This window comes from Megalobrama amblycephala, linkage group LG17 (genome assembly GCF_018812025.1).
Source record: "Megalobrama amblycephala isolate DHTTF-2021 linkage group LG17, ASM1881202v1, whole genome shotgun sequence".
Lineage (NCBI taxonomy): Eukaryota > Metazoa > Chordata > Actinopteri > Cypriniformes > Xenocyprididae > Megalobrama > Megalobrama amblycephala.
In genome coordinates, this window is record NC_063060.1 from 7,091,596 (window position 1) to 7,108,496 (window position 16,901).

At 36.3% G+C, this 16,901-nt stretch overlaps 1 protein-coding gene across 2 annotated transcripts in view; it reads right to left on the reverse strand.

Annotated features, from left to right (window-relative positions):
* The window catches only part of si:ch211-106n13.3 (vWFA and Collagen domain-containing protein), a 62,453-nt gene that overhangs the window by 35,707 nt on the left and 9,845 nt on the right, over positions 1-16,901 (reverse strand). For both annotated transcript variants that reach the window (XM_048162283.1, XM_048162284.1), the window contains 10 exons: positions 13,674-13,685; positions 13,482-13,565; positions 13,324-13,377; positions 13,178-13,231; positions 13,051-13,104; positions 12,921-12,965; positions 12,743-12,796; positions 12,593-12,646; positions 12,428-12,472; positions 2,693-2,746 (listed from right to left, as the gene is read on the reverse strand). In XM_048162283.1, coding sequence (XP_048018240.1) covers positions 2,693-2,746; positions 12,428-12,472; positions 12,593-12,646; positions 12,743-12,796; positions 12,921-12,965; positions 13,051-13,104; positions 13,178-13,231; positions 13,324-13,377; positions 13,482-13,565; positions 13,674-13,685 — 510 coding nt within the window. The remainder of the gene's footprint in view (positions 1-2,692; positions 2,747-12,427; positions 12,473-12,592; positions 12,647-12,742; positions 12,797-12,920; positions 12,966-13,050; positions 13,105-13,177; positions 13,232-13,323; positions 13,378-13,481; positions 13,566-13,673; positions 13,686-16,901) is intronic.

The following is a 16,901-nucleotide window of genomic DNA, read 5'->3' on the forward strand; positions in this document are numbered from 1 at the left end:
GTGTGAGCAAAAATAATAGTGATGCGTGTCTAAGAAAGCAGCTTCTAATAAAACAAATCATTAACTCGTTCTGTAGAAGTGACACCCTTGCAACCACAATCACCAAACTTTGCAAGGCATCAGCAATTAGTTTACATGCTCTTCCTGCCATCTCATTTGTTATGGTGAGAACAAACACATTCTATTCTAACAAAGAAATTTTAATGTCACTGATGTAAAAAATGTCACTGCTTTATAATATATATATATATATATATAGAGAGAGAGAGAGAGAGAGAGAGAGAGAGTTCTTGCAATGTGTGTGTGTGTGTCAACAGCTCAAACAGACCAGCACTAGGCATTTAAATTTAAAAGCAGCTGGTTAAAAAAAAGAAGAATATTAGGATTAGGAATAATAATGAACCCTTATGTAAAACAAAAGGGATTATGTTTGCTTTGTGGCCAGGACCCTATAAAGACCTCAAGATTAGTCTCTTTCAGTTTTCAGGCATTGTGAAATAAGAATGACTAAAACCCCATCTGTTGTGGTACAGCAGCGTTTTCCTTCCTCATTTTCAGAGAGTTGCAGTCCAATGACTGGTGATGAAGCAGGATGATTTTAAAGAACATTTGGTGCATAAACAGAGTTGACGTTGAGTGATATATATATATATATATATATATATATATATATATATATATATATATATATATATATATATATATATACATATATATATATACGTGTATGTGTGTGTGTGTGTGTGTGTGTGTGTGTGTATGTATTCCTGATGTATTCTGGGGATTACTATCCACATCTAGAGTTAGCAGCAATCTGTGGGGCCTCCTGCAAACCATGTGACACAGCCCTTTCCACCAGAAACATCATACATGAAAATTTAGTACCCTTTCACTACTACACGGTCAGTCTCATCACATAAATATTTGATTAAAAGTGAAAACATCACAACATTATTATAGTGCTAATGTGTCATTTAGAAAGTTTTAATCTGGTGGGCTATAGAAATTTCACAGCAAGATAACCTGAAAACTAGAGATTTACTAGAGAGTAGATTCAAAAAGGTGCTGGAAACATCACAGACTTTGGTCCATATTGACATACAGCACCACACGGTTTCTGCAGTTTTGCAGAACATCCCAAAGCTGCTCTATTGGATTGGGATCTGGTGACTGTGGAGGCCATCTGAGTTTAGTGAACTCATTGTCATGTTCAAGAAACCAGTTTGAGTTTATTTGACATGTCACTTGACACGGTTCGTTATACTGCTGGAAGTTGCCATCAGAAGATGGGTATACTGTGGTCATAAAGAGATGGACATGGTCATCAGCAATACTCAGGTAGGCTAAAAAATGCTCAGTTGGTACTAAAGAGGCCCAAAGTGAGCAAGGTAAATATCTCCCACACCCTTACACCACCACCACCACCAGCCTGAACCATTGATTCAAGGCAGGATGGATCCATGCTTTATAGTTTATGCCAAATTCTGACCCTACCAACTGAATGTCGCATCAGAAATCGAGACTCATCAGTCCAGGCAATGTTTTTCCAATCTTCTATTGTCCAGTTTTGTTCTGTGTTCTGCTGCTGGAGCTCATCTGCTTCAAGGTTGGATGTGTTTAGAGATGCACTTCTGCAGATCTCGGTTGTAACAAGTGGTTATTTGAGATACTGTTGCCTTTCTATCAGCATAAACCAGTCTGGTCTTTCTCCTCGGACCTCTGGCATCAACAAGCTATTTTCGGCCACAGAACTGCCTCTCATTATATTATCTAAAATATTTTCTCTTTTTCTTAACATTCTCTGTAAACCCTAGAGACGGATGTGTGTGAAAAACCCAGTAGATCAGCAGTTTCTGATATACTCAGACCAGCCCGTCTGTCATCAAAAACCATGCTCAAAGTCACGTAAATCTTTCTTCCCCATTCTGATGCACAGTTTGAACTTCAGCAGATCATTTTGACCTGGGCTGCGTTCCACTCCAGTTTTAGACACGCACTCGCGAACTTCCCTGAACACTTCCCCTCGGGGGAATCCCTGCCGCCATTTTGAAGTGCGTTCCACTTCGTGAAGTTTATATGGACAGACCCTCGCTCCCTCGACTTTGACCGAGGGAGCGAGTCTACTTCATATGTACACTTCAGGCAGCTTCATAACCCACAATGCAACACGATTGTGACGTCACCGCAAATCACGTTTAAATTTACCCCACCACAAACAACTCTATGATATATATTAAATATTTTTTAAACATTTAAAACACACATATATACATATAGAATGCTGTATTAAACAATTTTGTAAGGGGAAAAAATAAATAATAAATCAGCTCCATTGATCAAGGGCTTAGGGCGTTCCAGTTCAGCCCACTGCAAAGGTTCCGCCAGTAGTGGGCACTCGTGCAACGTAAGCAATGACGTACATCCGAGTCAACGAGACCGAGGGAAGTTAGCGAGGGAAGGGCATTTAAAAAACGAACTGGAACGCAGCCCATGTCTACATGCCTAAATGCATTGAGTTGCTGCCATGTGATTGGCTGATTAGATATTTGTGTTAATGAGCAGTTGAACTGGTGTACCTAATAAAGTGGCTTAAAAATGGTTTTGTTTTGTTGTGAACTAAAACTGTGGCAGAAAACAGATTAGGGAATAAATATACAAAGAACAGACACATAAGATGGTAAAATAAACTCACAGGGATTCCTGGTTGTCCGTCTGATCCTGAAGCGCCATCATCTCCTTTCTCTCCCTGAATGAAAAAAAAGCGGTCAAATGCTGTTAAAATCTAATTTCACCTCAAAGACCATTAGGTACACTGACATTTTTTTTCTTGAAAATTAAAAGTAGATGTATGCCCCTATTGGCATTACTGTAATGCAAATAAGTACATAATTTAATATATTATTTAAATAACATTGTTTTTTCACCAGACATTTCCAGAATATATTTGCAGAATGTGGTAAGCTGTAGGTAAAGGATCTCACTGTGCCTTAAATAATCATGGTACATTCCACTAATTGCAGATATAATTAGAGTTTTGCCGTTCCAATTTGGGTTACATTTTTACATACTAATTACATAAAGAGAAATCAAGCGCTGAGAAGTTAAATATGCACACATCTTAATTGTAAAGTAAGTATGAAATCTGAGACAGTCTGTCATTAAATTCTAAACATGTTACACCCAACTGTAAAGAGAGCTTATCTAAAGACTTTTTTGCACTTTCTGAGGCACTAAATTACAAGCTGTACACATGTGGGAATGCTGGTAAGAGATGTCCTCCTTTCTGAATCCTAAAATAGCATGTTTCTGGTTACATGTGCATGTAATTTGTGTATGGTGATACACACCTGACAGAAAATATGTAATGTCCCACATTCTGCATGAGGCGTGGGGAATAACACACTACCATACTGCCCTACAAAGGCAAACAGTGTAACTACACATTTCTTTTAGACTATGATCGCTCCTGTGACAGACAAGTTTGACTCGACTAAGCTCAGATTCAGAGAAAAAAGTGTGAAAATTAATATTTAATTAATCAAAAAACATTTAAGACATTTCCAGATGTAGTTATGCCTTTATATGGTGGCAACACTGTATGGGTCAAAATGATACATTTTTCTTTTATGCCAAAGATCACTAGGATATTAGTAAAGATCATGTTCCATGAAGATATTTTGTAAATTTTCTAGCATAAATATATCAGAAAATGTATTTTTGTCAGTGGATATGCATTGCTAAGGAATTCTCAATATTTTCTCAATATTTTGATTCTTTTTTTGATTTTCAAACCATACATACATCAATGGAATCTTATTTTTTTTTTTTTTAAGCTTTCAGATGATGTATAAATCTCAATTTCCAAAACTTTCTATATTATGCTCGGTTTTATTTATTTATTTAAAAACACACATATATAAGCATCTATATACTGTGCAATTCCTAAAGCAGCCTAAATGAATTGCCCTCAGTGTTAATGTAAAATAGGGCTGTGCTATAAGATACTAAAGGATCATTCCGTGTCATCAACCAAATTTCGTAAACTTCCCCAGCAATTTTTGATTTTGTGAATATTTTTTTTCTGTAGAAAGACAAACTTAAATAGTTATGAAAGCCAAAATATTAAATGTCACAAATGTGTATTTACTGAGTAATCCACTATTTTGTAGAGGGTGGTGAAAATTGTCATTTACACAGAGATCGGTAGGTCTATTAGTAAAATCTGTTAACTTTAGCAATCTTTGTTTCATTATATGCCAACGGTGAGAGTTCAGAAATGGGAAAAAGCTGTGTTTTTTGCCTCAGGTTTGCATGCCTGTAACTCAAGAAGTATTAAAGATATCTTAATTTCCTTTTAGATTCTGGTTCTTAACAAACTTTCCTTTTGGTATCTTCAGGCCCTTGATGGTTCAATCCGAGAGATATGGAGATCTTAACGTGGCTCCATAATAATATTTATGGCACTCAGACAGGTGTTCTATGCAGTTGAGCTGAGATCCATCTCTAGTTTTAACATTATTTCTTTAGATATTCCTCTTTAAAAGAAAACCACTGAAAATGTGTACAATTGACCAATTTACTCATGAAGCCGCATTAAGAGCCCATTGAGTACCTTTAAAATGAAGATACCAAAAGGAAAGTTTGTTAAGAACCAGAATCTAAAAGGATATTAAGATATATTTAATACTTCTTGAGTTACAAGCATGCAAACTTGAGGCAAAAAACACAAGAAGTGCTTTTTAAGATTTTTGAACTCTCACCGTTGGCATATAGTGAAACAAAGATTGCTAAAGTTAACAGATTTTAATAATTGACTTACCAATCTCTGTGTAAAAATAAAAAATAAAAGTCATTTTTACACCTCACTAATTTGGTTCCAAATCTCAGGTGAAAATTGTCATTTTGACCCCCTTCTACAAAATAGTGTATTACTCAGTAAATACATATCTGTGACATTTAATATTTTGGCTTTCATCGTTATTTATGTTTGTCTTTCTTCAGAAAAAATATTCACAAAAATCTAAATCTGAGCCAGGGACCTCTGATTGTGTTCACCTCTTCTCATTTTTACTGAATGCTAGTGTAAAAATATAAATTTCCCAGTATATTTCTCTCTTACTGTACTTCTCTTTCACACACATAAATTGACGCACATGTATACTTCACCCTGAGGCTCTGACATTTGGAAAGACCTCACACAAGCATGCTCTCAAAACATGACAAACAATAATTGTACCTTATACCGTCGCTCTGCAATTATATCCAGGAGAGGGCCAATTAAAAGGAATTTATGAGATTCCATATGACTTTTAACTCTTTTAACCTTTTGGTGGTTGTTGTGCATCCATTGAATGTTTGATGCAGGTGAAACGTAAATTATGACCCATTTCTGTTCAAATAAACTCATAATCAACCTAGTCACGAGTTGTTCTTGGGTTTTGGGGTTTGTGTGTTTCAGTTTCTTTTAACAGTCCATATGCATGTATGTCTGCATGTCATGATTAAAGGCTGTTTCCAGCGCTGGTGGCACCACTAATGCTGCAGGAAACCCACCCATACGAGGGTGCTCTCTTTTGGCGTGCCACATGAAACCAAGTTTTGGTTAAATAATCATCCCTCAGTGGTCTGGGGAAACCTGATGTTGCTGCTACAGCGAGCAATTCTGTCTCAGATCCAAAGTGGGAAGGCCAGGACTTAACAAGGAAAACTAGCAAACGTGATAATAGTGATCCTGTCCAGGGCTGCGTTTCTCGAAAGCATTGTGAATTAAGTTGATCGTAGAGACCATTGGTGCCAAATGGTTCAGCGATCAAATCACAGAAACACAGCCCTTGAGTTCAACTTTCACTTAAAGGTGCCCTAGAACTAAATATTGAATTTATATTGGCATAGTTGAATAACAAGAGTTCAGTACATGGAAAAGACAAACACTGAGTTTCAAACTCCATTGTTTCCTCCTCCTTATATAAATCTCATTTGTTTAAAAGACCTCTGAAGAACAGGCGAACATCAACATAACACCGACTGTTACGTAACAGTCGGGGTGTACGCCCCCAATATTTGCATATGCCAGCCCATGATCAAGCCATTAGACAAGGGCAAAATGTCTGGATGTGCACAACTGAATCATCAGACTAGGTAAGCAAACAAGAATAGCGAAAAATGGCAGATGGAGCAATAATAACTGACATGATCCATGATATCATGATATTTTTAGTGATATTTGTAAATTGTCTTTCTAAATGTTTCGTTAGCATGTTGCTAATGTACTGTTAAATGTGGTTAAAGTTACCATCGTTTCTTACTGTATTCACGGAGACAAGAGAGTAGGGGTGTGACGAGACAGATATCTCACGAGACGAGACGAGACGAGACTCGAGATTGAGTTCACGAGACGAGACAAGATTTTTTACACACTATTTTTAAGAAATCCTCAATGGCGAAATACATGACTAGAAAAAATATTCTGCAGGTGTATTTGAAATGTTTTAACTAATCATCTTAATGAATGTTCATATTATGTCATATCATGTTCAATTATCATATGCAGTAAAAGACAACAATACTCAAGCACTGTAAAAGGTTTTGCTACTAACTCAACTGACTGACTTCTCTCCTGTATGATTTCAGTCTCTTCAGACCTTACTGTACATGATTTATGAGCTTCTACAACTTTTGACCTCTTAACTGAACTCCTTTCCACAAACTGATCATAGAAATAAAAACAGTATAAATAAAAATGGTAACACTTTACAATAAGGTCTCATTTATTGACATTAATGTATTAACCAACATCAACTAACAATGAGCAATATCTTTGCTACAGTATTTATTAATCTTATTAATGTTAGTTAATAAAAATAGTCATTCATTGTTAGTTCATGATAGTTCACAGTGCATTAACTAATGTTAACAAATGAAATATTGTTTGTGCTTAATAAGATTAAGAGAAAACTCTTATTCATTTTTATGGTAACACTTTACAATAAGTGCAACCATAATCGCACTCTCTCAATATTCAAAGTGCAAATAAGACCAAAATTTTCTTTGATACAGAGCTAAGAGATGGTTACAGCTACACTGCCCAGCCTAAAATAGCTTTCATATTGAGAGATATCTGCATTCATCAGGGAGCCGCTTTCAAAATGCGGGGTATTGAAATCGTGTTTGAATGCGCGCTCGCGTTTACTTTCACTTTTACGATCGCGCGTAACTCTGTAAATATGGAGCAGCGGCAACCATTATCCCACTGAATTAAATGATATTTAAATACAAAGCAAAACGACAGTGGAGGCATAATGTAAACGAAGCGGTGGCATATTCTTTCCTAATCATCCTAACACTCTGTCATGGCAACATCAAGAGACTACTTTTCGCCTCGACGAGAAATCTCGTCACACCCCTACAAGAGAGCCATCGCTATTTTCATTTTTAAACACTTGCAGTCTGTATAATTCATAAACACAACTTCATTCTTTATAAATCTCTCCAACAGTGTGTAATGTTAGCTTTAGCCACGCAGCATAGCCTCAAACTCATTCAGAATCAAATGTAATACATCCAAATAAATACTATACTCACATGATCCGATGTATGCAAGCAGCATGCATAACGAGCATCTTGTAAAGATCCATTTTGAGGGTTATATTAGCTGTGTGAACTGTGTTTATGCTGTTCAAAGCAAGCGCGAGCTCCGAGAATTAAAGGGGCCGCAACCTATATATCGGTGCATAGTTAATGATGCCCCAAAATAGGCAGTTAAAAAAAATTTATTAAAAAAAAATCTATGGGGTATTTTGAGCTGAAACTTCACAGACACATTCAGGGGACACCTTAGACTTATATTACATCTTTTAAAAAGAAGTTCTAGGGCACCTTTAAGTCTCATCATGCATATGCTAGCCCCTTATTATTATATACAACTGGAAGACAATTTCTTATCAAAGTGCTAAAATGCACAATATAGCAAAGCTATGATACAAAAAAATTAATTCACAAAGCTAACACACACTCTCAAACATGAATCTGAAATCATTGCACACTTTAAACAAGTAGCTTCAACCGCTGTGTGATGCATCAAGCATTTAAACCCCAGCTTGCGCGAGTCAATTTACTGGTATTTGCGCCCTTATTTACGGCCCAAAAAAAGCATGTCTTTAACATAATGTTCACTTAATTTCAGTGAACATTATCAACAAGTGTTTTGAAAGTTTTTAAAGGCTATTTAATAGTTTGTTGGACAAAATCTAAATGTCACATCTTTCAAACAGAGCCACATCCAAACCTGAACAAACATTGAGCTCTGCCAAGAGTCAAATCAAAGCCCTGTACTGATAAACAGGCTTGATTTAATGGGGCAGTAAATGGCAGGGCGGCACTAATTTTCAGGGATCAGGCGGCACGCAGATGCTGAGACAGATGCAGTAGCCTGAAAATAGATCTGAGCGACAGACTTCCAATTTATGTCTAAAAAACTCCACTCAAATGCTCAAAGGGAGGTGGGGGTTGAATAAATATATACTATCTCTTTTATATCTCTCCATCTTCATCTCTTAATGAAATTCAATTCAGAGCAAATGGAGATTTTGCTTAAGTCTACTTTTCAGATGTTTCTGAAGGTTTGTTCACCCAAAAATGAAATTTCTCACCCTCATGTCGTTGCAAACCCGTAAAACCTTCGTTCATCTTCGGAACCCAGGTGAAAAGAAAAGTACACTTCTATAATGTACTTAAAGTGCTCTATTTTCACGCACTAATTTTGTACTTGTAGCTGCTGTCCACAACTTTTTTTGTGTTCAAAATTTACAAAAATTATATAATGAGAATGTACAACATGAATCCATTTTCCAAACCGTGTTTTTGTCTTACCCTGAATCATTATGGTACACTTATAATAAGTGTTTATATTGGGACTATTTCAGACCGGAATGGTAGGACCCGCTGCAGAGTATCACATACACTGAGACATACACTGAGAAAAGTAGCTCCGGCTACAATGTTCTTCCGCAAGACACGTGCAGTTCTGTTTATTAACCGCTAGAGGGCCAAAAATTGCAGACTGCAGCTTTAACATACTAAAAATTCTTCTTTAGTACTACTTAGAATCATCTTAAGAGCATCTAAGTGTTCTCAACTGTGCTATTTTGAGACAGTATGAAATCCGAACTAAAATGTGCTTTTAATATACTATCTCTGTATTTAAAAAATATATTTAGCTACCACTTGTAGTACACTATGGGTTCAAATGTACTATAAATGGTATCTAAATACATTTTTTAAATACAGAGATAGTATATTAAAAGCACATTTTAGTTCAGATTTCATGCTGTCTCAAAATAGCACATTTGAGTACACTTAGATGCTCTTAAGATGATCTTAAGTAGTACTAAAGAGGATTTTTTAGTATATTAAGTACAAAATTAGTGCACGAAAATAGAGCACTTTAAGTATATTATAGAAATGTACTTTTTTTTCACCTGGGAACACAAATTAAAATATTTTTGATGAAATCCGAGAGCTCTCTGATTCCTCCAAAGACAGCAATTTAACTACCACTTTCAAGGCCCGGAAAGTACTAAAGAAATCGTTAAAACAGTCCACGTGACTGTAGTGGTTCAACCTTAATGTTGTGAAGCGACAAGAATACTTTTTTGCGCAAAAACAAAACAAAAACAGTGATGTTATTCAACAATTTCTTCTCTTCCCTGTCATTCTCCTACGCTGTTTACGTTCAGCACTTCCAGGTTCTACATCAGAACGCCAGCTCAGTATTGAGAAAGACACAGAGGAGAAGAAATTGTTTAATACAATACTACAACACTTCAGTATCGGTAAGTTGGTACTAAAAATTTTAAAATGAGACGATACCAGCATTTTCCCCTAGCATCTTGAGCTCTGTTGAGCGGATTCTTAAACACCTCTGATTGGCCATTGTGTTCACACGATCAACAGATATGTCTCTGATTGGCTACAATGATCAACTCTTCAAAAACATGCTGTAAAAAGACATCTTTGACACTTTTCACCGAACACTTATACACAGGAGCATTTGAAAGAAGGCTTCTATCAGAGGATCCGTCTATCAGTGGATAAATTTGGGATCTATTTACAACGTTTTTGAAGCGTTGATCATTGTAGCTACATATGTTGAGCTCGTGAACACAACGGCCAATCAGAGGTGTTTAAGAATCCGCTCAACAGTGCTCAAAATGCTAGAGGGAAATGGAGGTATTGTCACATTTTCTAAAATTTCAGTACCAACTTGGTACTGAAGTCGGTACTTTTGACACCCCTATTTCCAAGAAACTCCCGCAGTAATCTCACACATCTAGTCAAGAGATTCAAAAGAGATAAAATTGTCTCAGACTCTGCTCAGATTTGCCAAGATACCAGTCATCTCAATATGACCTCAAAGACCAAATTATCTAAGCATAACATTTGTCTGTAGTTTTTTCTATTTTAATTCTCTTAAAATACTGAGAAAAAAACTGATGCTTAGTGCAGTTGAAACTTCCTGAAAACTCCACAAAGTCTCTTGAGCAATAAAAGAGCAACATCTATGTTGACCCACAACACCAGGAGTGTACAACATTCATCATGCATGTTTCTAATATTCATAGTGGCATCCCCAAATATTACTGCTAGATGCTAGTTTATTTTTAAAAGTGTCAACATCCTGCTGAAAATCAGCTTTGCCATGAAACACAAACTTCATAAAAGCAACATTCATCTTTTATTTATCATAATACCACAGTATTCATCTATAATAATGCTAAAAATGATGTAAAATGTAACCAGCACACAGTAATTTGGCTGGCATGTGACCTTATATTCATATAGAGCAAAGAGCAGCTCATGATGTGTACTGTGTCATTGACCCATCATAATCTAGGCGTTTAAGTCTCTATATATAGAGCTTTGGGCAAGACGGCAGTCTCCTGCTGGCAAAAAGCTAAGAAAAATGTCAGAGAGACGGATAAAAAGGATCGACGACAAGGCCACAAATATGCTCTTACGCTTAAAATAATCCAGGACTTTCTCGTGTGAGAGGACGTCTGATTGTATCCCCAACACATCTGATGGTGTACACCCTGTGCTGCTTTAAATACTTTAAAATTCTGGGTGTGATGTTGAAATTTACTTTAGGTTTGCCTGTTTATGCTGTGTACTAGGAGCAGGAAACAACTCCACTGATTCACATGAACTTCATCATGTCATCAATATCACTTGAATTCATGAGGTACAGGACTAGAGATTTGTGGGTGGGGTTTGCCTAAAAATATACACCACAAAAAAGTGCATTTACAGTCTTTTTTTATATAGCACAACAATGTTTTGAAACAGGAAGCACATTCATTCTTATGCACAAGTCAACAGAAAACAAGTCGTGCGCTTCTGTAGCATTTCCTTCCTTTGCTATCAAAACAAACCAGAACCGGTACATTTTTATATGGCTTTTATGCACCACTGCATCTTTACACTGAATTTCACAGCAAAAAGTGATTTTCTTACTCAGTATTTTTGTCTTGTTTTCCAGTACAAACATCTAATCATTCTTAAAAAGCAAAGGGACATTAATATAAAAAATACAGTACTGATACAGTAAGTTTATGTTTAAAACAAGGAAAAACATTTTCCAGTGGGGTAAAGAAAAATATGTTTATTTTTTCCCACCCCATTAGCAGATGTTTTTTTTTTTTTCATTTTAATCATAAACTCACTTAATTTTGACAATTTTTTGGACAAATAAGACTTTATATTTGTACTGCAAAACAAGACATACAGTCTTTTAGCAGTGCTTGAAGGTGCAATATGTAAGATTTTCTGTCCGCTAGAGGTCGCTAGAGGCCTATTCAAAACAAAGGCGTAGCTTGATGACGCCAAGTTTGAGCGCGGTTAACTAATTTTAAAACGTATTGTATGATGGATAAAATTCTGTATTACTGTTACTAAAAATAAAGCTGCATCTGATTACGCTATGTTAGCTACTTCACAAAATAGTGTTTTTCTCTGAGGCATGGTAAAGCATGGTACTCGCAAAAAAATCAAGAAAATGACATTTAATCAATAAGACTAAAACCGGAAACCGAGGGTAATGCGGGTCTCACGCAACTGACAGGCGACTCCTCACACGTCCCGGAGCCTTGGTTAAAATTGCAATTTTCTCACGATTTACAAATAGTTGGAAACATTTGGGATATTGTAAGTACTCAAGTGAACAAAATATATAACATTGGCCTAGTGGTTTCTGGATATTTTACTGCTAAATTCTTACATATTGCACCTTTAAGGCCACTGCCTTTTAATGATCTCCATCATCATAAGGTCCAGGACAAAACTCCTGGTTGTGAGTGATTATGATTACAGAAGTAGTGGTAGTTGAATTACAACAGTTTTGGATGCAATGTCAGACTGAAATCGGTCTTACCTTGGGACCAGCAAGTCCAGGTAGACCAGGTGTCCCAGGTTCACCCTGCAAGGGAAAGAAAATAAGAAGACCTTCAGTTAAAGACTTACATTTCCAAGTGGGATAAATCTGTTAATGATCACTAATGCACAGTATGAACATTCATGAGTAAAGCAGATTGTTTACATTTGGTCCGGGTTTTCCAGGCGGTCCCACTTCCCCTGGCTCTCCTGGGATTCCCTATGAGGTCAAGATATTTTGCATAAGCAAAATATTGTTTGGTCATCATTTAATGTAATTTTCAATAGATATAATATGATGTATTGTTTTTTTTACCTTGCTTCCTTGAATTCCAAAGTCATCCAAATCCAATTTGGAAAAGCCGGTTCCCTAAAGGAGATTTTAAGGAAATAATTTCAGTCAATGAAGCTTTTGCTTACTAAAGAGAAACTTTATACACTTAACCTTTAAACACAACAGCAGGAAAATTAAGATTAAAAAGTTTGAGACTAACTGTCGGTCCTGAAGGCCCCGGTGGCCCTGGTGGTCCCATTTCTCCCTATTAAAAGGTTGGAGGGAAAAATATACAAGCCATTATATACTTTTTCATTTTAAAGACAATGACAAATTCAAAATCTACATACTTTGGGTCCTTCCAGCCCTCGTTCCCCCTTGTGTCCTGGTTCACCTGCTTCACCCTATAAATAAAGGAATAAAATAATAACATAAAGCTTTGAGAAAATCAGAAAATGTTCTTGATATTTCACTCACTTTCTGTCCATCTCGACCAGGCTCTCCAGATGCTCCCTTCTCGCCTGGTTTCCCCTGGTGGATGAATAAATCATGATAGTATCACATTTGTTCAAACCTCCTGAGCCACAAATAAATATACCTACACCAGTAATAATTCCACTTACAGGTTTACCATCAGGGCCAGGAGGTCCTTCTCTGCCTTTCTCCCCTCTGAAGCCCTGTGTTCAATCAGTGAAGAGTTAAACAGATGTCCCAACAAGCAAAAGACCTCAGCAAGTTTGTCTGTCCATCCAATGGGATGCATAGTTGAAAAATGCCTCACCATAGGTCCAGGTAGACCAGGCAGACCAGGTTTTCCACTGGGGCAATCACAACCTTCTACAGCAGGAGAGCGATCTGAAGGACACTGGGGGATACAAAACATTGCACATAAAATACAAACAAAATAAACCAATCCACAATAAAAAGAACATTTTAATTTTAAAAAGCAAGAATAGTTAAGCTTGTAACTTACCCTGTCATCATCCTATAACAAACACAGAAAGATAAATTAGAGTGAAAAGCAAATCAATGGTGGCAGATAAACACTTGAGTGAATGAGTTAACCTAGATTGACTCGTTCCTGGATCAACATCCTTGTTGGTCCTGAAACAACCTTACTATCAACCAATCAGATCAGAAGGTTCATTTGAGTTAAAGGGTTAGTTCACCCACAAACTTAACTGACTGGCTTTTCTCCGGTATGATTTCACACAAGTCTCTTCAGACCTTACTGTACGTAAATTATGAGATTCCAGAACTTCTAATTGAGGCTGTGTGTAACCTCCTAATTAACCTCCTTTCCACAAATTGAACATAGAAATAAAACCGTATAAATAACAAAAATAAATAACACAGTTTTATTAAGTGCAAACAATAAGCGCAACCATAATCAATGTTCTCTCTCAATATTCAAAGTGCAAATTACAGAGACCAAAACCAAGACCAGAGCTAAGAGGTGGTTACAACTACACAGCCCAGCCTAAGATAGGTTTGTTATTGGGAGACTATTGTATGTAGCCTAGTTTGTGTGCATCAGGGAGCTCGCTTTTTACTTAATTCACAATCTCACGTACTCTGTGTTTAGGGAGCGTTGCTGCTGAGCGTGCATTCTACAAGATAAGACATTTATCAGACACTTAGGGCGCTATTTTAACGATCTCAGGGCGTGTCCAAATCCACTTTTGCTATTTTAAGGACGGAAAAACGGTCCGTGCGCCGGGGCGCATTTTTTAAATGAGTTGTCCCTATTCTCTTAATGAGTAATGGGCGTAACGTTCAATAAACCAATCAGGGGTGCGTTTCCCAAAGCGAACTATGGTCTCAAGTTCCATCGTTACCAATAGTGTTCAATGGGACTTACGACCATAGTTGGCTAACGATGCTTTCGGGAAACGCACCCCTGAGTGTCATCTCCCATTCCCTTTAAGAGACGCTCTCGCGCCATGGTGGATTGCTATTTACATGGCGGAATTTGTTATTTTACTGTCAATTGTCGAGAGCACACTATTGTGACGCGAGAGCATATCAATGTAATGCGCGAGCGCAAATCTGTCCGCTCGCGCGCGGATTTCCTCTGCTCTCGCGCAAATCTGTCCGCTCGCGCGCGGATTTCCTTTGCTCTCGCGCAAATCTGGACGCGCGCGCTCAAATATACAGTGCTCTCTTATGAACTGCCTCTCCTCTCGCTCAGATATTGCGTGTGCACGCTCAAACTGTTTCCTGCGTGCTCAAACGTGTCCTGCGCGCTCAAACTGCACATGTGCGCTCACGAATCTCTCCGTGCTCTTGCAGAAATTAATTTGCTTTTGGATTAAATGCTGTCAAAAGTTATAAACCAATCAGAAGAGACGACTGATCCATGAAAATGCTACGTGGAATCTTATTGGCTGAGAGTGAACTGCGCCTGGAATTCTTTCGACAAAGATATGTATTTTATTTATTCACAATTTAATAATATTTATCAAATGTAACCTAGTCTAACTGCATCACATTACAGGTCAAACCCCTATTTATCTAAACAAACAAACAAAAAATGTTTCTTAAAGTTATTGTGGTCATACGTTTTGTGTTGAATTTTTTTTTTTAAAAACAGGTAACATTTTACAATAAGGTTTTTATTTGTTAACATTAGTTAATGTATTATCTAACATGAACTAACAATGTGCAATACATTACTGTAATTATTAATCTTTGTTAACGTTAAAAATACAGCTGTTTGTTGGTTGTTTACTTCACAGTGCATTTAATAATGTTAACAAATACAACATTTGATTTTAATAACGTATTAGTAAATGTTGAAATTAACATTAACAAATATTAATAAATGCTGAAGAAGAGCAATTCATTATTAGTTAATGTTAACTAATGCAGTTAAATAATGTTAACGCAACCTTATTGTAAAGTATTACCAACAAATATCTTCTGATTTAAGACCGAACAAGATCAGGGTCAAATCGTCATTCCCTTAATACTTAATGTGGAGATCACATACCACCATAGTCAATTTCTTTTGAGGTCTGGTATAAAACATGACATACAAAAATACCTAAGCTCTTGTGTATGCACGATTAAGCAAAAGAACGCGATCTTATTCCTAAATGACAACGATTCGGTTATGTCTATATTAAACCTTTTGAAATTACAATCATACCAGAATATTTAAACCTGCTTTTGCATTGCTGCTGAAAGCAGTGGTCATGTAAGCTATATGTTTTAAACAGCTTCACAAAGTGTTTTCAACAACATACTATTGCTACATCTGTGTTGCAAACATTAAATAATAATGCAAGTATTGCAATAACAATTTATAGTCTGAATATACACTGATTTCAGCAATTAAAATAAGTAGCTAAATGAATGTTGAAACTAATGTTGTTACACTGTTCTGCCAGTAGGTGGTGACCAGTGACTGTTAAAATGTATTTGATGTATCAGAATGTATTTGATGTATCAGAATCATTAATTCCAGACCTCAAAAGAAATTGACTATAGTGGTATATGTGATCTCCACATTAAGTATTAAGGGAATGACGATTTGACCCTGATCTTGTTCGGTCTTAAATCAGAAGATATTTGTTGGTAATACTTTACAATAAGGTTGCGTTAACATTATTTAACTGCATTAGTTAACATTAACTAATAATGAATTGCTCTTCTTCAGCATTTATTAATATTTGTTAATGTTAATTTCAACATTTACTAATACGTTATTAAAATCAAATGTTGTATTTGTTAACATTATTAAATGCACTGTGAAGTAAACAACCAACAAACAGCTGTATTTTTAACGTTAACAAAGATGAATAATTACAGTAATGTATTGCACATTGTTAGTTCATGTTAGGTAATACATTAACTAATGTTAAATAAAAACCTTATTGTAAAATGTTACCTATTTTTTTTTTTTTTTAAATTCAACACAAAACGTATGACCACAATAACTTTAAGAAACATTTTTTGTTTGTTTGTTTAGATAAATAGGGGTTTGACCTGTAATGTGATGCAGTTAGACTAGGTTACATTTGATAAATATTATTAAATTGTGAATAAATAAAATACATATCTTTGTCGAAAGAATTCCAGGCGCAGTTCACTCTCAGCCAATAAGATTCCACGTAGCATTTTCATGGATCAGTCGTCTCTTCTGATTGGTTTATAACTTTTGACAGCGTTTAATCCAAAAGCCAAATTAATTTCTGCA